This window comes from Molothrus aeneus, chromosome 15, assembly GCF_037042795.1.
Source record: "Molothrus aeneus isolate 106 chromosome 15, BPBGC_Maene_1.0, whole genome shotgun sequence".
NCBI classification, from domain to species: domain Eukaryota; kingdom Metazoa; phylum Chordata; class Aves; order Passeriformes; family Icteridae; genus Molothrus; species Molothrus aeneus.
Genome location: NC_089660.1, coordinates 17,500,711 through 17,522,622, shown reverse-complemented (window position 1 = coordinate 17,522,622; position 21,912 = coordinate 17,500,711). Strand labels below are relative to the sequence as shown.

The following is a 21,912-nucleotide window of genomic DNA, read 5'->3' as shown; positions in this document are numbered from 1 at the left end:
GTTTTATCAGCATCTTGATAAAGACCCACTATCAGCTGCTGTGACCTAAAAATAATGGGAGCATTTTTATTTCCACATCCTTTAATTGTGCTCTAGTCAGAGGACATGGACATGGAAATGTAACTATGTGAATTGTGTCTGCAACGGTGTTCACAAATCACCTCTGCAAGCTGGGATTCTAATTTCCATGGTGCAGGCAGGTTTGGGCATCTGAAGTGACTTAAAACCTCGAGTTGTAAAGAGTGATTTCACAGGAGGATGTGTGGAGTCAGAAGTACCAAGTGAACATAGGAAGAAAATGTAGATGAGAAAATAAGGTCCTGAATTAAGAGGCAGTATTTTTTTAATTATTAAGAAAAACCGAACAAAAGCCCAAGTGGTGTTCCTGTGACGAGTCACCTGCATTGTCATACACATTGTATTGTGGCTCCCTGGGTTCTCAATAAAATTCCTCTTTGCAATGAGTGAGCATGAAGTTCTGGGGCAGTTCAGTGTCCGAGCTCACAGTATCTGTGGGTGTTCCCTGGGCAGCAGCAGCTGGAGTTGCACAGCTGGGAGGAGCCTGCTTTGGGGAAATCTGTGCAGAGGGAATTGTGTGCTGAGGTTTGAGGCTCCACTTGAAGCTTTCCCACAAGTGTACAAACATTTGAGAAAGAAAAGCTGGGAGTCCATACAAACACAGCCTGTGTGGAGCTGCCAAAAGCACTTTCCTTCCCTTGTAGTCCAGGTTTAGCACCACAAAACTCAAGTGAGTTGTGGGCGGGACAGCCCCGTCTTCTGCAGGGATGCAGGTTAGTACAGAACTGGGTGTTTTGGCTAAATAAACAAATCTATTGCATGGCTGTACTCTCAGGAGCTTGGCAGTAAGCAGAGAAAGTTTCTTTCCTGGAGTGGTGGCACATTGACTCATGAGAGTTGACCTCAAGTGAGTGCTCACCACCCAAAATGGAGCCAAGGAGATGTAGTTTGAGACAACTCCAGATATTCAAGAGCATTCAGTAATTATTTTTATGTGTGTGTTATCGAAGAGATGGTAGAAAAATATTAAAGCAATAAATACTCTTTTAAGTATTATTTGTTTGAACTTTGATAAATGTTTTCCATATAATGCCACAACTCCAATTCATCTGCTAGAAGTCTGAACTTCTCTTTGGATAAAGTCATGGCGAGTATGATTTATATCAAGTGCTGTTTGGGGTTATTAGGATGTTTGTATCAGTTACTAACTGGGATGTAAGCAGAATTTAAAGGAGTTCTTGTGAGTGCATGAGTATATGCATATATAAATATGTATGTAAGCCATCCCACATCCCTACTGTGTGGTGTGCTGAAGTAAAGGCTTCACCATTCAGCTCATGCTACAGAATTGTATCAATTATCCACAAGTAAAGGCTTGATGAAAGAGATGCTGGGTTTAGGTAATGGCAGAACATTATAGAAGAAGGATCCTTCAGTGCACAGGGCACAGGTGAGCTTGCAGGTGACAGCACTTTTATAGCTACAGCAGCTGAAGGGCCCTGTTGAGTTAGGGCAGGGTCTGGGGGAGGCTCACTGTCAGGATGGCACAGGAGCCTGTAGCCTAGAGATGTGTGTGCCTCCAGCCATGAGTGATGTGCAGCTCAGGGAGCTCCAGCATCAGAGGTGCTATCTCCTGAACAATCCTTGACAGATTTTTCTCATTGAAGCTGGTGTTAGTTGTTCTTTCGACCATTATAAACTGCTGGCACCTCCATCATCCTGTGCAAAGATTCACAGCTAAAGTGTGCTCCCTGTGAAGAACCTCCTTGTTTTGCACTCTCGCCTGTTTGCTTCATTTGATGCCCCTACTTGTGCTAAAGATGGTGAAAAGGTTTTTTCCCCTTCTGTCTCTTCATGTTGTTAGCAAATGTGCAGAGTTCTGCCATGCACTTTGTCAGTCGTCACTTCCCTGACTGCACAGTCTCTGCCTGTTTCATTATTCCTCATTTCAAAGCTCTCCTGTACCTTCTGTAATTCTTATCTCTCTTATCAGTGCCTTCCCAAAGCACTCTGGGTGTGTTGGTGTGCCCAGTATCTCTGTTCTTTAGAGCAGTTGCTGATAGCACCATGTTATTGTCAAATTCAATGTTCTGAAATTACCTGAATCTCCTTTGAAACCCTCTTTAAAACCATTCCCTTTGCTGCCTTCTGTTCCTCTGCTGCTGACAGAGGTTTATGCCACAGATTGCCCATCTCAATGGAGCTATTTTTTTCTGAAGAGCCTCCCAGTAAATATTGCCAGGATGAACACTGTATTTACAAGAGTGTGAAGTCCCCAGTGTTTGCTCCATGTGCTGCCTGACCTGGCTCCTGCAGTGCCCCTTGGCAGCAGAGGTTCAGCGTGGAAATGGTTCTGAGACCTTCCACAGGAGGTGCAGCAGAGAAGCACAGCTGTGTTTATGAATCTGGGGCTTCATCTCCCAACAGTTCCTCTTTGATTTTGATCTCCTGTAGCCCTCAGACTCCCTCAGAAGCTGCTGGGGTTGTTTGGAAAAGCAGTGCTTCATCCCTTTAATGTGGAGGTGGGTGGAGGTGGAAGGTGTTTGGTGGGCGTGGATTGAGGATTGACAGTCGTGGGTGACTTTTTATTCTGTAGCTTTTCGCAGTTTAATGTATTTCCTTGTTTGGTCTAAAAATCATTTCTATGGAAAAAATACCTTTCCTTTTACCTTGCTGCCCAACCACACCATTTTCCCTGTAGCTATTTTGGTGGGACAAGGTCCCTTTGCTGTTGCCTGTGTTGTGTTGCTGTGGGATGTTTCTCCTGCTCAGCAGGAGGACAGGGGGGTTTGGATGTGGGACAGCCTCTCCCATGCCCAGAGGTGCTGGTGGGGAACCCATGCTCTGTGTGCCTGTAGGATGGGGAGCACTGGGGGTATTTACAAGGACTCAGCACAGTGTCGGATCTTATCTGTTATCATCCAGCTGGAAAATTTCTCCAGAACAGATAGACCTGACAGTCCTGCACTTCCCTGGGCCCTTTGCAAGCTGCCCTGTGGGATATCTCCCTCTAGAAGGGACTTCTGGCCACTTCACATCTGCAAAAGGCATTAAATGATCAGCAGACATTTAAATATTCACATTCATTTTGTCCATGCCTTTTATTAAAGTTCGGATAATCCAAAGAGGCTTTTAAATGGTCTGTGGCTTAATTTATTCATTTAGGAATTGAAGCAATAAACAGTCTGTGTTTTGGCCTGGCGCCGAAGCTTTTTCTTTGGGCTCCTGCAGCTCCCAGGGCTGTCTCTTCTTTAAATACCCTCTGTGCTCACTGTGGCTCCTGTGCCTGCTCACTGACTTGTCAAATCACTAATGAACCTGCTCTTTGCTCTCTTAGGGCCACATTCTGCCCTCAGCTGAACCTGCTCAGGCTGAGTTGCTTCAGAGGGATTTCACAAGTGTAATTTTTGCCCAGGTTACTTACTGAAGTCTTGCAATATTGCACCTGGCTGTGTTAATTTTATGTAAATCAGGAGTAACTTCTCGCAGCAATCCTTTCAGGCAGTTCCTCCAAATCCTCTCCCAGCCAGCACTATGAGCTTCTTGTCTCTACAAACTCTTACAAAATGGCTCTTTTACTACCTGCAGAGGGAATAAAAGCCATTTGCACTGGTTGGCAGTGTAGAAAGATTAAGTCAATGGTAATTAACACTGGAAACTATTTTAAGTGACAGAGCAGAAATGTTTCCAAGTTGGTTTCTACCTGGCAGCCCAAATGCTGGTGTTGGATGATGATACCAAAACATTAGTCCTGGTACATTAAAGAGTTCTCCAGCAGAGTTTGGAAGTCTATATTAACAGTTTGGGAGATTTTTAGGGTGGGTTTCCCTAAATAAGGATCCAAATTTCTTTAGGCATCTTTAGAAATCTCTTAAAAGGTTTTCCCCATTTTGGGCTTCTTGTACTCAATGAATAGGGAAAATATCTCTTTACAAAACTAGAAAATGTATATTTAAAAAGCTAATTGCAAAGAGAGGTCTTGCTTTTATTTTTTTGTTTGTTTTCTGAACAGCCAGTGAGTGCTGTGTGGCTGGAATGCTTTCCACATTATTCACTGCATACATTATGTGTCTCAGATGGGAACGGGCGACTGACAATGTAATGTGCTCTGATGGAATGTGTGTGGCTGTAGGAAAACACTCTGGAGGAAGCTGGAAACATGCACCAAGTGTCTGTTGGAGTGTTGAGGGGGGTAGGTGTGGTGCTGGGGAGGTGCTCATCACCCCACGTGCACTGGCAGGGGAGTGGTTTGCAGGTATTTGAAATAAGAGCTGGGGCAGTCCAGGGGAGAAATATGGAAAGAAACCAGGGGAGAACTCAGCAGAACTCAGCTTTCCTGTTGATAAAATCGAGTACAAACAGGGGCAGGAAGTGTGGAGGCCAATTGGTGAATGGATTGATGGCTTTTTGACACCTCCTGTGGAAGGGCAGCTCTTTGCTGGTTGTGACCTTCACATTAGTACTTTGACAGCATCTCCATGGAGCTTCTGTAGAGCAGGTCCCACCCTGAGCAATTGCCACGCTGATGACTGCGACAGAAAAGACATTACCATCTAAATCCTCCTTCTTTTACCTCCAGAGAATCACATTTTAGAAGATGTAAACAAATGTGTCATCGCTCTCCAAGAAAAAGACGTGGACGGCTTAGACCGCACGGCCGGCGCCATCCGGGGCCGCGCCGCCCGCGTCATTCACGTGGTCTCCTCGGAGATGGACAACTACGAGCCCGGAGTGTACACTGAGAAGGTGCTGGAGGCAACCAAGTTACTGTCCAACACAGGTAAGGGTCGCTCACTCCCAGGAGCCCTGAATTGCTGTGGCTTGAAAGCTTGTGGGCAGCTGGGTACCCGTGTACCTGTGAAATCTGTTAAAGACTCAATTTGCTGTAATGCAAATTAGTGGGAGTTGTTTGCAAAACTGTTGCAAAGTGAGAAGTGTGATTTTGCTGTGTTGACTGGCTCAAAGCTCAGCTGTGCACAAGGTGTCCCTGAGTGTGCTCGCTGTCATGGACTGGGATGTGGGAAGCAAATACACTGGGAATGAGTCCCAGGCTTGAGTGAACACTTGGAAGTTGTGCTGTGCTCATCTTGCAGTATTGCAACAGGCTCTGGAGCTGTTCAGGGTCCAGAAGGAAGATCACATTCCCGCAGCAAAATAAATTTAGAGTAATAATTAGGGTAAATTTTGTAAAGTATCTTTAGAGCTGTTGGAAGAGCATTGTAGGTTGTAGTGCCCCACACATAAACACCAAATCAAGGTGTTCCCTGTGCACTACTGGTGACATCCATAAGGGTGAGGGGTGATTCTGGCTGCTTCAGTGCCAGCCACTCGTTGCTGGTTTTGCTTTAATTATTTTGATGAAGAATCAAGGGTGACACTGAAGAAACAGCAGACTCTAACTGGTTCTGGCATGTTCTTCCTGGGGCACCATGAGTCACTGAAATGCAGCAGTGCAACCTGCCCCCTTCCAGTGCTTCTTAAACTTGAGTTTCCTGTTGGTAGCACGACTTCTTTCCCCCCCAAAAAATGATGTACATCTGCAGGGAACATCAAACAAACAATTAATATTTTATCCCATAGTTTCTAGGAGTTTCCCCAGGTGTTTTCTCCTTGTCCATTAGAAGGGTGTGATAAATTTCACTGTCCAAGGGGAAAACACCAAAGAGCAGCAGCGTAAGCAGAAACGGGGCTGGATTAGGACTTCACCTCCTATACCAAATGTTGTGATTTCAATGGAAGGACTGCACAGCTTCCAGGACAGTTGAGAGCAGGGCAGGAGTGGGAAGCAGAGAGTGGCTCAGGGTGGGACTGACCAGCTCTGTGCTCTGGGTGCAGTCATGCCGCGCTTCACGGAGCAGGTGGAAGCTGCAGTGGAAGCGCTGAGCTCCGACCCTGCCCAGCCCATGGACGAGAACGAGTTCATCGACGCCTCCCGGCTGGTGTACGATGGCATCCGCGACATCAGGAAAGCCGTGCTGATGATCCGGGTGAGCACAACTTCCCCAACTTCCCCACAGCTTTCCCTGCCTCCGTTCTACTGACAGCCTACTGACAGCGCCAGGATAATGGAGAGCAGACAGGAGAACATTTTCATTTAGCTCCTATTAACATTCAGAGTCTTAAAATGTGCTAATCGCTGTGGAGCACTTGAGCAGTGCCTTTGGATTTAGATTCATTAACCAGATCTGAGCATCGATGATGGCCCGAGTTGTGATGCTAAATACCCTTCATGCATCTTTTGTAATCTCATGGTAATGCCTGGCTTGTTAATGTGCTAAAATCAGTGACCTTTCAGTTAACAACAGCAAATTAATTCAGAACTATAGATGCTTGTTGATGGTTTGGAGCTTAGAAATAAAACCTAATAGCTCTTCATTTAGTAAATTTTGAGAATTAATGTTAGTTAGTCAAAAGGAAGCTGAGATGAGTTCAGGCTGTAGTTGGTAGAGCATGTAATTTGTTAATTGGCTAACCTGGGTAAACAGGGCAGCTCGCAGAGGCCTTGACTCCTGTGTGCTTGCAGTGGGTGTGACTTGGGAGCCCTAATTTCTGGCAGGCCAGACACAGAAGGGTGCAGTTGGTTGAAGGGATGCAGTAAAGGAAGTTCTGGTTGCAGCTGATCCATGGACCTATTTCTTGGATCTTACTGGGGCAAAAATGGGCAGGAGCCAGACATAACAAAGACAAATATAGGGGTTTATTCCTTTTTTCTTCTTTTCCTTGTATTCCTTTGACTCTGAGAAACTGTCTTGGTCTTTCAGAGTGGTGACCATGGCAGATGCAGCTTGTTGGTCAGTAAATCAAGAATGTACAGAAGATATGTGATTACAGTAACCATTGCAGTGGAATCTTCCATGTTTGCTGCTTAAAGCAAAGGATCAGATGAGAAACCAGGAGAAAAGCTGATAATCACATGTGTGCTCCCCATGGAATTTTTTTCAGACAAGCTCAGGATTTATAAACCGCCAGTAGTGGTTGAGGATATCAAAGCCTTCCTGCTATGCAAAGGGTGTGAATCCCCCCCTGCTGAAGCCCTTGTTACTCAGGACAGGGAGCTGGGAGTCCCAGTGGGCAGCAGTTACCCAGGCTGGCAATGCCAGGAATGCTGAGGTTTGCCCTGTGCCACCCTCCAGGGCCAGGGAGCCACAGCTCCACTGCCAGCAGCCAACAGCAGCTCCCTGGCCACACAGCAGCCACCTAGAAGGAAGTTAAAATATTAACACTTCTTGTCCAGAGAGTTTATTTTGGGATAAAAGAGCCATCCAAATCTCTCCAGGGCTTGGTGTAACCCTGCTCACAGGGGCTCATTCACTTCAGCTTTGTCCAGAGGCTCCTGCTCTTTACAGGGACCAGCAGGAGAAGCCACCGCAACACCTCATTTTTGTGTTTATGCAGGGTATTTTCAAAACTACCATCTCACTATATCTGTATTTATTGAAGAGAAGTTCTTCCCCCTCTCTGCTGCCCAGGCTCGTCACCCCAGAGGAGTTTCTGCCCTTGGTGGCACTTGAAAGGCAGAGTTACACTTTGTGTGTCCCTGGGCTTTGGGAGGGATGGGCAGAGAGGACTCACAGACAGAATCATGTACAGCAGAACTGTTTTCTTTATGCTTTTTCTTTTTTTTTTTTTTTTAATATTGATACACTGAGCTACTTCTTAGTGTGTGTCCCTCTGCTGATGTTGTGGTTATACCCTGTTCTCCAGGGCCTGGGAGGAGGCTGAAATACCCAAAGTCTTGATTGTCACCCTACTCACCTTTGCTTTTTGGCAATTATTTTGCATGTCCATCTCTATTTTCACTGTATCACAAAGTGTCTGTAGTGGAAGACAAGTTGTGAAATTCATATCATAGGGAAAAAAATCTAAGGAACAGGGACTTTATTTGCATCTTATCTGTTAATCACAATTTATTGCATCTATCAGTGAAGTTCTTTGTTGACCCAGCTCTGGAGAATTGTTGTGAAGTGCCACTTTAGCAAAGATGTAGTATTTTGACAAACATGCTGTTTAAACTTGATAGGCTTTATAAAAAGTTTGCCTGCTACAGACTGGCAGTAGCAAAAATAAATCCTAGGCAAGCAGGAACTAGGTCAGATGTGTTTGGCCTACAGCATAAAAGCTGGCCCTTCCTAGCTGAAATTTTTCAGCTTTTCCCGAGGGATAAGGATAAATTTTGAGATATTTTATCTGTTGTTAATTTAGTCAATGCTTTGATTCATAATTGTGCTGAAGACACTGTCTGGGCTTCTGAACCAGCCCTTAGAGCTGTGTGTAATTCCAGCTTCAGAATCTCGAGTGAAGCTTTTACATTTAATCAACTTCCAAAAACGCTGCTCGCTTTGCAAGAACTTTTTTCTGTCTTTCATATGCTGAGTGCATTAATGTCCTAACAAATCTCAGCTGTTTAGTTACTGCTGTGTGATTCCAGGGATCCCTATGGTGTTTAACAGGAGCAGTCAAGCACATAAAATCACACGTGTTCAGAGCTGGATACAGTCCCTGTATTTACCTTTTTGTTGAAAACATGGAATAATTTTTACCCCCACTGATTTCCATTCTCTCTGCTTGAAAAATAATATTCTTGTTGGTTTTCAGAGCCATGAAATCTGTAGTTTGACTCTGCTTGAATGCTTTTTCCTCAGACTCCTGAAGAGCTGGATGATTCTGACTTCGAGACCGAGGATTTTGACGTCCGCAGCAGAACCAGCATCCAGACTGAGGATGATCAGCTCATTGCTGGACAGAGTGCAAGGGTAAGGCACAAACCTCAGCTTTATCCAAGTGTGACCTGCCTTCAAGAAACACTTCTGCTTGCTTTGAAAACCTAGGTTAAATTTGGGGGGGGTGGTGATAAAAATGCTGGATCAGAAAACTGGCATTTTTTGTTTCCAGCATTCTTCTGAAAAGGAGGTTGAGTGAAATGCAGTTGGTCTGATGGATGTGAGAAACGTCTGTGGTTTATTTTGGGTGTTCTGAAAGATCAAAATCCTTTTAGTACCAAGAAACTACATCACATTTTGATATCATAGACATTGTAGTTGAGTGAGCTTCTGCAGGGAGGTACCAGGCAGATCACTCATTGGATTAATGTTATTTTCAAGAGACAAACATTAACTTTATGAGAAAAAAATCTTCCCAAATGTGTCCTCACACACATGCTGCTGTGTGTTTGGTCACTGAGCATTTATCAAGACAACACTGAGAGGAACTCAGAAATGAAATCATTTCAACTAACTGCATTTCCTGTGACTCAAAAATGAAAGCATTGATAGGCAATATATAATCATTAAGAGGTGAAACCCTAAAATCAGTGCATTGAAGGAAGACCAGGCCTTACCTATTGCTTTTATTTGACACGGCCCCTCTGGATCAATAACAATTTACACTCTTGGGAAAGTGCCATGGCAGATTTTTTGTGTAGGCTCTTCCTGCCAGGCAAGAAGTGGCCAGACCTTATTTATCAAACCTGGGCCACGTTGGCTTGGGAATTACACCAGCTGGGAGTATTTTTATGCTCCCCTCCCTTGCACAAGCACTTTCTATGCTTGGACCCTCACCCCCTTCTATTTAAATGCAGACATTGCTCATTTACCTCTTAGCACAGCTGCTGACAGAGGATTTTTAGTACCAAAGGCTCCTTTTTGCCTGCTCCTCGAGGCATCTGTGCTCCCAGTATTTATGAAGGCAAGGCCATGGAGTCTTACACAGGCTATAAACCCAGTCTGGGAGATTTTATTTGGGAGTAAGCACATACTCTTTATTTTCACTTACTCTTTCCTCAGCAGACATGTTTCAAAAGAGTACAGCTAGCTTTTTGCAGGGAAGAGACTGGTAATATTTCTTATTATCCTCAATACCCAAGTGGAACTTAATTTTAAAACGTTGAAATTTTCTGTCAAAGACAAGTCCTCCTTCTTCATGCAGTTTTATTTTGAGGGATGGTAATATGTGGCAAATTTGTTTGGAGTCTTAACAGCTTTATCATGCAAAGGGCCATATTTTAAGTGTCAACTTGTCTTTCTGAGCACTTTTTCTTTAAAAAGAGTATAAACTTTGATTCAAAATGGAAGCAAATGGCTCTGTAAAGCCTCTAGGTGGAGGATTGCTATTAAAGTTTTATCCCCCATCTACACGACTGAAATTGGTTATTAGTGAAATGTTCCAAAAAGCCTCTACAAGGCAGCAGGAGGCCATGTGAGAAAACTCTTCTCTTCCAGGCTATCATGGCTCAGCTCCCTCAAGAGCAGAAAGCCAAGATTGCTGAGCAGGTCGCCAGCTTCCAGGAGGAAAAGAGTAAATTGGATGCTGAAGTGTCAAAATGGGATGACAGTGGCAATGACATCATTGTCCTGGCCAAGCAGATGTGTATGATCATGATGGAAATGACAGACTTCACCAGGTGAGGCTTTTTAATTTGTGCTCACTCTGAGCTGCCTGGGCTGCTGGGCTTTCAATGAGACACGGTGCAAGTTCTCCTAAGAGTCTCACTTCTTATAATCTCTTTTAAATGGTGCCCTGTTCCAGCTGCATATTAACTGGGGAGAAGCATTATTGTGCAGTGGCTGGGTGGTAATAACTGTTTAAATTGATCTACAGATACACAGCAGTTATTGCCTGTCTTTCTTTCTTTCTTAAGGGTGATTCTTATCCCCAGGAATATATATATATTTGCTCAGTTCTTTACAGCATTAAATTCTATGGGCTTCTCAATATTGCCATACTGCAGAAATAGTTCCTAGTACAGTTACTGGCAGAGGAAAGAGAGGGTTTTTGATGCCTTTTGAAATTAATTTACCAGATTTTATATAACGCTGTTTTTTAAACTTCATGTTCCATTCCATAAAAATTGCAAATCCGTCTTCTAAAATGTTATCTCTTATCATCATTAAGCTGCTCAAAGCAGTAAAATTTAAGATGTTTTTATTCCTGGATTTAAGCTAAATGTGGGGAAGAGCTGAAAGGGGGTAACTCTTGAAAATGAAGGTGCTGTAATGGCTGCTTCAGCCTTCTCCTGCCCTTTGGGTGAGGAGTCACTGCCAGCACAGTGTGGGACAGAATGAGAAAAGGGACACAGAATTCACTGCTGTGGTTTCCTGGTGCTAGGAGGGAGCGTCTGCTCTGTTTTGCAGGGGAAAAGGTCCTCTGAAGAACACATCAGATGTGATCAGTGCAGCCAAGAAGATTGCAGAGGCCGGGTCCAGGATGGACAAGCTGGGCCGGACCATTGCTGACCACGTGAGTCACAGTCCTGGAGCCTCCAGCTCCAAGGAGCAAGAGAACTTTCAGTACTGCATGATGAACAGATGAGAATGTGTTTGCTTTTGGGGTCTTTAACTGATTTTCCAGATCTGCTGCTAGAAAATTCTGTTCTTTCCATTCTTTCCAGCTGCTCTCCTGCCTCCCTGAGGAGTGACACAGCAGCTCCTTGGCTGGAATCAGGCACCTGGCATTTTGTGCCAGCTCTGCTTCAGGTCACGTAGAGCCAGGGCAGTGCCAGTGCTGAGCAGGTCCAGGCTGGGCTCACATCACACCCAGAGCACTCCTGGTGCTTCCCAAAGCACACACTGCAGGGACAGCCCCTGCACAATGGCACCTGGCCTATTGCACCACCTTTAATACTGGCTTTGAGGCAGCTTTGTAAGATCAACAATTTTCAGATGCTCCACAGACTGAGTGGGGAGGGTGTCAGAGCTCTCTGGTGTTTTTTCACTTCAGAGCTGATGAAGGCTTGGAGCAAGGCCTGCAGGGACCCGAGCGTGGCTGTGCTGTCCCAGTGCTGGGAAGGAATTCTCACAGGACTGAATGAGCATGGCCAGCTCAGGGATTATTTATGCAATGCCTGTCCTGAGCCACTTAGAAACTGGGCCAAGCAAGAGCACCTTTGGCCTCAGCCCACACCCAAATAGCAGGGAAACATCAACATTAGTAATAATATTCCACCTTCAAGAGAGACTCTGAAATGCAAGGAGGTTAAGCCTGAGATCATGGACTAAACTTTGTTTTCCCAGTTGTCACTTGCTTTCCAGGCTTTTTCAGGATGGAAATTTGTGTACTGCAAGGTTTTCACTGAACTAGTGTCACTTTGAAAGTAAATCATTGCAGTGCAGGACTCTCTCTTAATGTTGCATTCAGAGGTGCTTGTCTACACCCTCCTTTATTAATGATGCAGTGAGAAATGTTCAATGGGGAGATAAATTTGATAAGTGTTTTTTCAGATGGCTTTCCTTGCTACAGCACTTTGACAGCCTTGTTTCTGCAAGAACCAGGTGTGCTGCTGGTGTAGGTAAATGAAGCAAGGAGCAGTTTGTGTTCAAGGTCTCAGGGGAGCTTGGGCAGAAGGTTTACAATGCCTTTTCTTTTTTTTTTTTTTTGATTCACATGTTTTATGCAAAGTTGGTATATGGTTTTCTGTACCAAGCCATTTCAAAATAGAAAAGAAAACTTATTTCAGTAGCAGTAAGGTCCTTAAAAATGTAACAGATTAAGCACATGTTTGAAGATAAATATGAGCAGCACTGTACAGTTAGTCATTTTGACAAGAATATAGCTTTTTCCTGACTCCATACTCAGCTAATACTTTGAGCCTGCATATTTCATTAGATGTGCTTCCATACTCTTTAGAAACATGTTAATGTGGAGCAGAGTGACAGCTACAGAGCAGGAGCAGCTCCTGGTTCCTGCTGTCCCTGCCCCTGGAGGAGGGAGCACACGGAGGGGCTGTGTCCTGTGTGCTGGGTGACACCAGAGCTGTGACCCCTCGTGTCAGTGTGCCAGCAGCTCCCAGCTCTGCCATCAGGCCCTTCTGCAGCACATTCCTCTGAGCTCCAAGAGCTGCTGTCCCAGGAATTCCCTCTCTGTTGGGATGAGTTCTGCCATCAGCTGAACTCATCAGGTTCTCCCCGAGGTTTCCATCCCTCACTCCAAGCAGCTGCTGCTTGCTGGGAGCAGGGGAATATGAAGCAGTTATGAGCACAACACAGATGACAATGATTTGCAGCAAGGGTTCTCTCTATTATTTATTTTTTCAATGTCAGAACACCTACAAAGCCAAAGGAACTTTCTGGGTTTTTTTCCTTCCGTGGCAGTGGGAGGCCAAGGTTACATCAGTTCTGATCACCCTGTGAGAAGCAGCTGGGGGTCAGGGTAGGGTTGCCCCACTTCCCAGTAAAAGGCTCCAGCAGCCTCATGCTGGGGAGACTGGTCCGTGCTGGGGGGGCTGGGGTGGGGACCCTGGGCACAGGCTGGTGGCAGCTGCTGGCACAGGTGGTCAGTGCCCATCCTCCCAGGGAGCTGCCTCCCCAAAACAGCTGCTGGCAGCTCCTGCTGGGCCCAGCGGGCACCTGGGGCTGAGGGGCATTTTTTGGGGATTCCTGGTGCAGCAGGGCCCATTCCCAAAGGGAGGGGCAGTGGGAGGAAGAAGCTCTGAGGTTGCTGGCTCTCCCCTGCAGCCACTGGGGATGGTCTGTGTCCATGAGCACACACCACCAGGGCTCTGCTGTCTTCCCCTGCCCCTTTTCTCTGCAAAAACAGAGGAAAAGGTGATTCTGCTTCTCTGCAGGCTCAGCTGGGGCAGCAGGAACTGAAAGCAGGAGGGGGTGTTTGCTGTGTCTAGGATGGAGCCTGGATTTGACCTGGAGCAGCCAGCTTAGCTTTTGCCAGTAACCTTCCCTGAGTCTGTGGCAGCAGCTCAGTTTGGGGGCTTTGGGAAGGTGGGGTGTCCCCCAACACATTCATTTCCATCTGCACTGCACTACCTGCTAGGCTGTGCTGTGTCTGTGAGAACCCATCCATCTCTGCAGATGGGGGTTGTGGCTGTGGGTTAGTCCAGTAATGTCATCATTCTTGATCAGTGTTCAAATTGTTGCCTTTTGGGTTTTTTGATTTTTATCCGAGTGCTTCTGCCTAGGAAAGGACAGGGCTCCTGCAGGCACCCGCAGTGCCTTTTGTTGATGCTCTTTTTTATCTCGTGTTACATCTCCATTTAAACCTCATCTGTCTTTGAGCTGAGTCCTCGATCCTGCCTGCAGAAATAGCACACACAGGATAGGATCTGGGTTTCCATCTCACACTGGATTGATGTACACAGCCCAGTGATGATTCCTATTCCACGAAGGTTTTGCTGCCTTCCTCAGCTGTTGGTGAACGTGCAGCAGCCTCCTGCCTTGAGAGTCTTTCCTTGAAGGGTTTCACAGCCCCAGAGAGGAGCTGGAATTGTTGAGCCATCCCCTGATGTGCTGCACTGGGTATTTGTCAGCCCTTGAGCCCCTGCACTGCTGTGCTGCTCACTTGCTGTGTTAGATGAGCTCTTTGGGAGATGGAGAGCAGTTTCCAAAATGGTAATTTGGGCTTTTCATTAGCTCTTTGGCCAGGGCTATTTGTGGACTTGCTCTTAAACATCTTGTACTGCTGACTAATATTGATTAGCTTAAAAAATTAACCTGCAAGCTTTGCTGCTTCGTTAGGCAGGGCTTCACTGCACTGATGGAAGCTGCATGCCCACATTGAGAGTTGCAATTACTTTGGGTGTTCATCATTTTCCTTGGGACTACGAAGGTGGTTTTATGTCTGTTGGTGGGGTCAGATGCCCATAAAGCCATGCAGACCTCCCAGTGCAGTGTCCCTGTGTGTGTGTGAGCTCTGTGGGCACATCACTGCAGCACCTGAGTCACCTCTGCTCAGCACAGAGACCACTTTGCTTTACAAAGGCCACTTGTTCTGACCCCAGAAAAAAACAAATATATGTGTTAGCTGCACTCACCTTCACTGCAGAGGGTGTTGTGGCAGATTGAGTGCTGTTGGGAAGAAAATGCTCCTCCATGTGAGTGGGACCATGTTTGCATATCCCTGTGTGTGCACCACGATCTGCTCCTCTTTTATACAAAGAAAAGAGCTTCTGCTTCCATCTCACAGCTAAGGAGAGAAGGTCTGCAGGGAGAATCAGGGCTCAGAGCCTGCTGCTCACAGCCAGGGGGGGATTTTTACCTTACCCTCAAGGGGAGGAGAGGCTGCATGGCCAATGCAACAACCCTCAGCTGGAGTGAGGCATTAAGTAATGGAAGTGGTGCCACATTGAAGATTAATCTTTCAGTCATGCCATGTCCATTATGAATCTTCATCAGATGGTCCATTGCACAGGATCAGGGTCTTAGTGAAATGGGATTTTGCTGTGAACAGGGGTGTGTGAAAAAGAGCTCTTCAATCACTCTGGATGGGGTGCAGCTGTCCAGAGGCTGGAGATCCCTGCAGGGTGTAGTCCTGTCCCTGGATAATGCCAGGTGAATTCCACTGCTCCAGCTGAAACAGTGCTGGGCACAGTGCAGCCTGCCTTAGAGCAGGAGATAAGGATCAGTGGGAGTCTGATGGTTTTGTCCAGGAGGCCTGTGGATGCTGGGTGGGGAGATGATGAGGGGCCATTTCCATGGAACAGGAGCTGTCTGTGGGGTACAAGTGATGCTTCTCTGGGGTTCAGAGCAGGGCTTAAGCCACATGGGGTGTGACCCAGTGTGATGTAAGTGAAGCTGTAGGTGTTGTGTGTGTGTGTGTGTGTGTGTGTGTGTGTGTGTGTGTGTTTGAGCATGTGGGCTGCCCCTGGGGCTGAGGTGGCCCATGGGGGACCTGCTGCTGGGACCCCACTGCTGCTGCTGCTAAAGGGGCTGCAGGGCTGCTGAGAGCAGCAGAACCCTTCCCACAGCATTTATGTCCTACAGAGCCTGCTCTGGACCATGGCTGCTCCTCAGCTGGGCTCCCCTCTGGTCTGGAAATCCAGCCTGAGCCTGGCTCATCTGTGGCTCATTCTTCAGTTCTGTCCCAGAAAATGCCACCTTCCCAAACTGCACAGAGGACTCCTGCGCAGAGCCTTTTGTGCAAAGCTGAAAAAGTTACATTTCTCTTACAGATGAGTGCTGCAGCAAGCACCTTAAAAATGTCATTTTGTGCCTGGTGAGGAACCTGCTTTCCCCCCTGCTACAAGATGGGAGCAGAAGTCAAGAAAATCTCTGTTTGCTGCATGTAATTGAGGCACTGTTGGGTTCATAATTTTCAAGCTTGAAATACTTAAGATTGAGGATTGAGGGAGGAATTGGTAACACCTGCTATTTGCAGCTTGAAATCTTGGGTGTCAGACCATTGCTGCTGTGTCCTGTGCAGTACAGGAAGGACCTTTTACAGCTGACAGACCTGCTCTGGGGAGGGTAAATAGTCCTCCTTCTCTTCCTCTTCCTCCTCCCTGGGAGGGCTGCTGAAGGGCAGTGGAAGGAGCCTGTGCAGTGCTGCCCTGCTCATGGCTCCTGGGTTTAGGTGCCTGTCTCGCTGCTCAGCTGTCTCAAAGCCCAGGCTCAGCAGGGAGGGAGGGCAGCGCTGTCCCAGCCCATCCCCTGCTCCAGGGGAGGTGCCTGGAGTGTGTCTGGCTCCTGCCCAGCTGTGCCCGTGTCACCCACAGTGCCCGGACTCGGCGTGCAAGCAGGACCTGCTGGCCTACCTGCAGCGCATCGCGCTCTACTGCCACCAGCTCAACATCTGCAGCAAGGTGAAGGCCGAGGTGCAGAACCTGGGCGGGGAGCTCGTCGTCTCCGGGGTACGTATGGCACACGCTGCCTCAGGCAGCTTTGCTCCCACAGGTTATTCCATGTGAGCTTTTGTGTTCAACCCCACGGAACAGAGACTGGAGATGCTGGAGCATGGCCAGCTCAGGTTCTGAGTTCTAATGGATGCAGAGTTTGTGTTGCTGCCTCGCTGTTCTGAGGAGGAACGCTTGCTGTGAAAATACAGACTTCACATTTCCTTATTCAAAAGTGTTTGTACACAGATTCACTTCACCTTTGTGTGATCTGTTTTCCAGACTGCTTTTCACTCTTAGTGAGGTTAAATCACTTTATCAGCACAGTCAAACCTGCCCCAAGTCTCTGCACAGCCTTGGAACATGCTGGGGTCCTGCAATGCTCCAGAGATGTTAATATTTCAGGATGGCTATGCCCTGAAGAGTGCAGGGATTTTTTGTGGCTGCTCTGGTTTCTGACAGCTGGAAGCTGCCCCAGGCCAGCTTGCTCTCTTATTCCAGCCATTACTTTGCAAATAATTTTTTTCACTGTAGTTCATGAAATGCTGCCTCCTAAGAGGATTCTGTATGGCAGATATTTGGCGGGAGGGAAGTGGAGCTAAATCCTTAATTTCTTCTGGCATACTCTGCCTTGCCCTGCAGAGGCACGTTTGGTCACTTCTGGTGCTTTTGCCCAGCCATGTCAGGACTGAGGAAGGAAGTTGGAAGAAGGGACAGAATTGGCCCTTGGATAGTCCAGAATTGCTCCCTGATCAGCAAATGGAGAAACTTCCCACATTCTGCCATTTTGATACCACAGAATCATGGAACAGTTTGGGTTGGAAGGGACCTTAAAAGTCATCCAGTGCCACCCCCTGCCATAGCAGGGACACCTCCCACTGTCCCAGGCTGCTCCAAGCCCCATCCAGCCTGGCCTTGGATGCTGGCAGGAGTTCAGGGGCAGCCACAGCTTCCCTGGGCATCCTCTGCCCTGATATTTTCCAGTGAAACCCTGTTTGATATCTCAATTGCTTAAACTAAGTAGCACAGATTTCCCCCCCCCCACAACCAGGGAGAGCTGTGGAAGGAGAGCTTTGGGGCAGCAGCAGCAGGAGCAGTCAGCAATAGATATCCCTGCATGAGCTGAGCCCATCTGGGGGTGATGGGGCTGTGCTGCCCCCCCTGCTGCCTTTCCAGCCCCCAGAGCAGCTCCAGGGACTGTGGTGGGATGTGCTGCTGTTCATGTCCTGGGAGCTGGGAGGCTGAAGGCGTGGTGCTGTCAAAGCAGGAGATGTGTTACTGTGCAGCAATACGTACTCCAGGGCTTCACTGCAGTTACTCAGTGCCTCCAGGATTTACATCCCCTCTGCCATAAATCAGTGGTAGAACAGCCTGGCATCTGTAGTCTGATCTCCTGGTTTTGTCCCTTCTCCTTGAGCCTGTCCACTGGGGCTGAGGGCTGCCAGCAGCAGTGTTGAGCTCCATGGGATAATCAGATGAAGACCTCAGCCAGTCCAGAGGCATCACCACTCTGAAAGGAAGGTTCTGTCCAGTGTTAATGCCCTGCCCCTGCACCCGAGTGCTGTGAGAGCAGAGCAGAGCCCAGGAGGGCAGAGCTGGCACCTGCACAGTCTGACAGGTCATTCAGAAAAGCACTTCCCTGCTCTCCCGGCCTTTAATGATTCCTGCTGCTGTGAGGATTCCTGGAAACACTCCAGCACGGTGGTTTCCAGGCTCATGAGGAGGAGGGCAGAGCACAGGGGCTTTGCCAGAGGATCTGAGGTGCCATGGTAGCAATTGGGGCACAGTGGAGTAGAAGGGAAGGGTCAATGCCCCAGAAAAGCCACCAGAACCAAGCCCTGCCCCAGATCAAACCCCTGTCCCAGCCCATTTGGCCTTGACAAGCTGGGGATCCCACCCAGAGCAGGACACTGGCCCCTGGAGAAGGGGGTCCCAGCTGAGGTCACTACAGTGCTCCTCCCCTCTCTCTTCCACCCAGGCCTGGTCTCAACTCTTTGTCCCTGCTGTGCCCTACAGCTTTGACAAATTCATGTTTTTCCTTGTTTTGATGCTCTTGTAAATCAGGAGCCAGCTGGGAAAGGGCTCCAGGCCTGGCTGGTGATGCAGTTGTGTTCCTTCCTTCCCAATACAATTTAGTATTCTAGGACGATTTAAATATTTATTATCGGTGATTAAGATATTACTACAGCTTTATTAATCTCATTAGAGAATAAGCAACTGTTAAATCTTAGTCACAAAAGCAAAGGGCAGAATACAAATGTTTCCAATTGCCATTGATGTGGAAAATGCATACAGGGGGGCAAACCCTCCTTTTGTGCTGGTGGCACAAGTCAGCTTTGTAACCACTGAGCATCCAAAAAAATCCTGCCTCAAACTGGGAGCCTCAGGTTTCAAAGGAAAAATATAAATCAGTTTTCAAGTGGTTTTACCCCCAGGCCTGTGGTGCTCTCAGTGGAAGGCTGTGTTTGGGGGTTCCATGGTGGGTAACTCTGTGTCCCTTGGCAGGTGGACAGTGCCATGTCCCTGATCCAGGCAGCCAAGAACCTGATGAACGCCGTGGTGCAGACGGTCAAGGCCTCCTACGTGGCGTCCACCAAGTACCAGAAGTCCCAGGGCATGGCCTCCCTCAACCTCCCGGCCGTCTCCTGGAAGATGAAGGCTCCGGAGAAGAAACCCCTGGTCAAGAGGGAGAAACAGGACGAGACCCAGACAAAAATCAAGAGGGCATCCCAGAAGAAGCACGTGAACCCCGTGCAGGCCCTCAGCGAGTTCAAGGCCATGGAGAGTATCTAGAGGAGAGCTCTGGCTCGGGGTGTTTTTCTCTAGCCCACTACTGCTACTTCCAGAACTCCACTTTTAATACCCTAAGGATTTTTCAAAAATTTACTATTCCTCCAAATGTATTTACTTAATATAATTTTGATAACTTTGTTTAGATTACCTGGGGAGATACTTAAATTTCTAAGTCCTATCAGTATATCTTCAGCCTGCAGAAGTGTGGTAATTTAGATGGCTTTTAGATTACAGGGGTGGATTTCTAGCTGGAAACTGTTTTTTATAATCTTGCTTTAAATGAAATATTCTATAACCAAAGAGGATTTTACAGTAACACTAACGGTTAACACTAATAGTGGATCATGATACTCAGAGACTCAGTTTATCATGGTGATCAAGAGAAAAAAAATAGATTTTTTACTCAAAAAAAATTAATGAAAGTATTGTATGTGATAGTGTATCTCTGCTGTGGGGGTGGAGAGGGAGCAAGATCAGAGGAGTTTGAAATTACAACAGCCACTGGCTGTGTGAGCACAACTGGAAAACAGCTGGAAAAACGCTACACCCGTGCCTGGGCCAGGCTTTGCTGGGGATCGTGTTTGGAGCTGGGCTCAGTGGTGCCCTGGGGCCGTGATGCTGCTTTTCCTGGGCTGCCCCGGAGCCCTCTGGGGTTCCCTTGTGCTCCTGGCACCGCTCCCTCCGGAGCCGGGGGAGCCCCCGGGGCCGATCCCTGCGGAAACCTCCCCCGGCGTGGGCGGCCGATCGCTCCCCGTGACACGGACGGGAATTGTAATGCCTGGTTACAAATTACTAATGTATTTTGCTGCGGGACACTAATAAAGTTGCTTTTCCCAGCTGGTGCATTGTGGTGCTGTGAATGGAGCTGGGCCCAGCCCGCCCATCGCCCCCCCCTCGCCATTCAGATGCAAATCAGCTTTGTGCTCATTCCTCATAATTGCTCTGCATCCCGCCTTGGGCTTCCAGAGGCACCCAGGAAATCGTGTTTGCTCAGGCTGCAATTTAGACTGTACATTATTTGTGATAACTATAGCTACAAGGTATAATTTCACTGTCTTATTTAAATTTTATGAATTTCAGCGTGTTTCACACGTCCCAGTCGAGTCGAGTGCAGGGAAGCGGTGCCTGCACGGGGCAGCACCGCGGTGCCTGTTCCTGTGGAGCTGGAAAAGCCTGGGCTGGAGTCAATGTCTGAAATGCAGCTCCATTTTAGAGCTGAACCTTGGCACTGAAATGTTATAATTTTATTTATCTCAATCAGCTCATAATTTACTGTATTAAGGTTATTGCTGTCATGTTACTGTAATGCTGATCATAATTAAGCTAAATAGTTTTTGAGATATTTTTGCCAAATGTATTATGTTTTCAAGCATTTTAGCCTCTTGAGTACAGCTATTAAACAGTGGAATGATAGGATATTTTCATACACCCTTAACAAGTAAACAGGCTCGGAGAGGGAGCGGTGCTCCACTGCCATTCGGGGGTTAACAGGCTATAGGTCTTATTTTAGAGATAATTATTAACTGAATTTTTACAATATAGGGTTTTTTTTTTCCCTGGTATTGTCTTAAAGGTGACATTCCCTGAGCTGTTTAGGGAGTACATCCAATGCCTCCCACCAGTACAATCTATTAACGTGCTTTAAAAAATAACCCTTATTAAGATGTACAGACAAGTTTACACTTATTTATCTTTTAAATACATCTTCGTTTAATTTATGCTACAAACACTGAGTATCAAGAAATTAAAAGTGGTTCCCCTGGTGAGAGCTACAGCCCCAGGGGGTGCAGGAGCAGCAGGAACGCCATGGGGACATGAGGCCGAAAAACCTCAGCTCACATTTCCCTTGCGCCCCAGAATTGCTCCTCTGGGAATTGCGTTTGGGTTTGGAGCAGAGAAGGGCATCGAGGTGAATCATTATCGGTGTAACACTTAATCGCTCCGTTCAGAAGTGCAGCAGTAGCGGCTGGAGGGGAGAAAATGCCTGTCCCCTTAGAAGAGGGGGGATTTTGTGTCATGAAATCCCAGTTTCCCAGTTTAGCTGGGGACGTGGTGGTGACACCGGGGCGGGGGAGCGGCGGATCCTGGGGCCGGAGCGGGGCAGAAGAACCCCGAGCCGGGGCAGGGCAGGGCAGTTCCTCATCCCGGAGCGACTCCAGCCCCGGTCCCGGTGCCTCCGGCCCCTCCGGGTTGTTCGGCACCAGCCCCAGACCCAGGTGGTTCAGGAGTACAAAACCCAAAATCGCCGATCCCGTGTCAGGGAATTCCAGCCCTGCGTGTGAAAGCGGCGCTGAAGCCGCGGCTCGGCGAGGGGGTCCAGCCGCCAGCGAAGCTGTGACTTTATTAGGGAGCCAATTGGAGAGAATTACAGTAATTACTGCTCCATGTAATTAAGCGCTAGGGAAGGGCTCGTGCTGTCGCTCTCGCTGCCGGAGGACGATGCTCGGCTCGGGAGGGAGCGAACGGGCGGGGAGAGCTCCGGGGGTGCTCCCGCCGCTTTCCCCCGGCGGTGAGCGAGGAGCCGAACCCCACCTTCCCAATTCCCT

The 21,912-nt window shown here is 47.6% G+C and overlaps 1 protein-coding gene across 2 annotated transcripts in view; it reads left to right on the top strand.

Annotated features, from left to right (window-relative positions):
* The window catches only part of CTNNA1 (catenin alpha 1), a 117,218-nt gene extending 97,016 nt beyond the window's left edge, over nt 1–20,202 (top strand). For both annotated transcript variants that reach the window (XM_066559851.1, XM_066559852.1), the window contains 7 exons: nt 4,598–4,798; nt 5,854–6,005; nt 8,661–8,771; nt 10,236–10,417; nt 11,148–11,253; nt 16,457–16,591; nt 19,079–20,202. In XM_066559851.1, the coding sequence (XP_066415948.1) occupies nt 4,598–4,798; nt 5,854–6,005; nt 8,661–8,771; nt 10,236–10,417; nt 11,148–11,253; nt 16,457–16,591; nt 19,079–19,366 (1,175 nt within the window). In that variant the 3' untranslated portion in view covers nt 19,367–20,202. The remainder of the gene's footprint in view (nt 1–4,597; nt 4,799–5,853; nt 6,006–8,660; nt 8,772–10,235; nt 10,418–11,147; nt 11,254–16,456; nt 16,592–19,078) is intronic.
* Nucleotides 20,203–21,912: the final 1,710 nt, after the last annotated feature.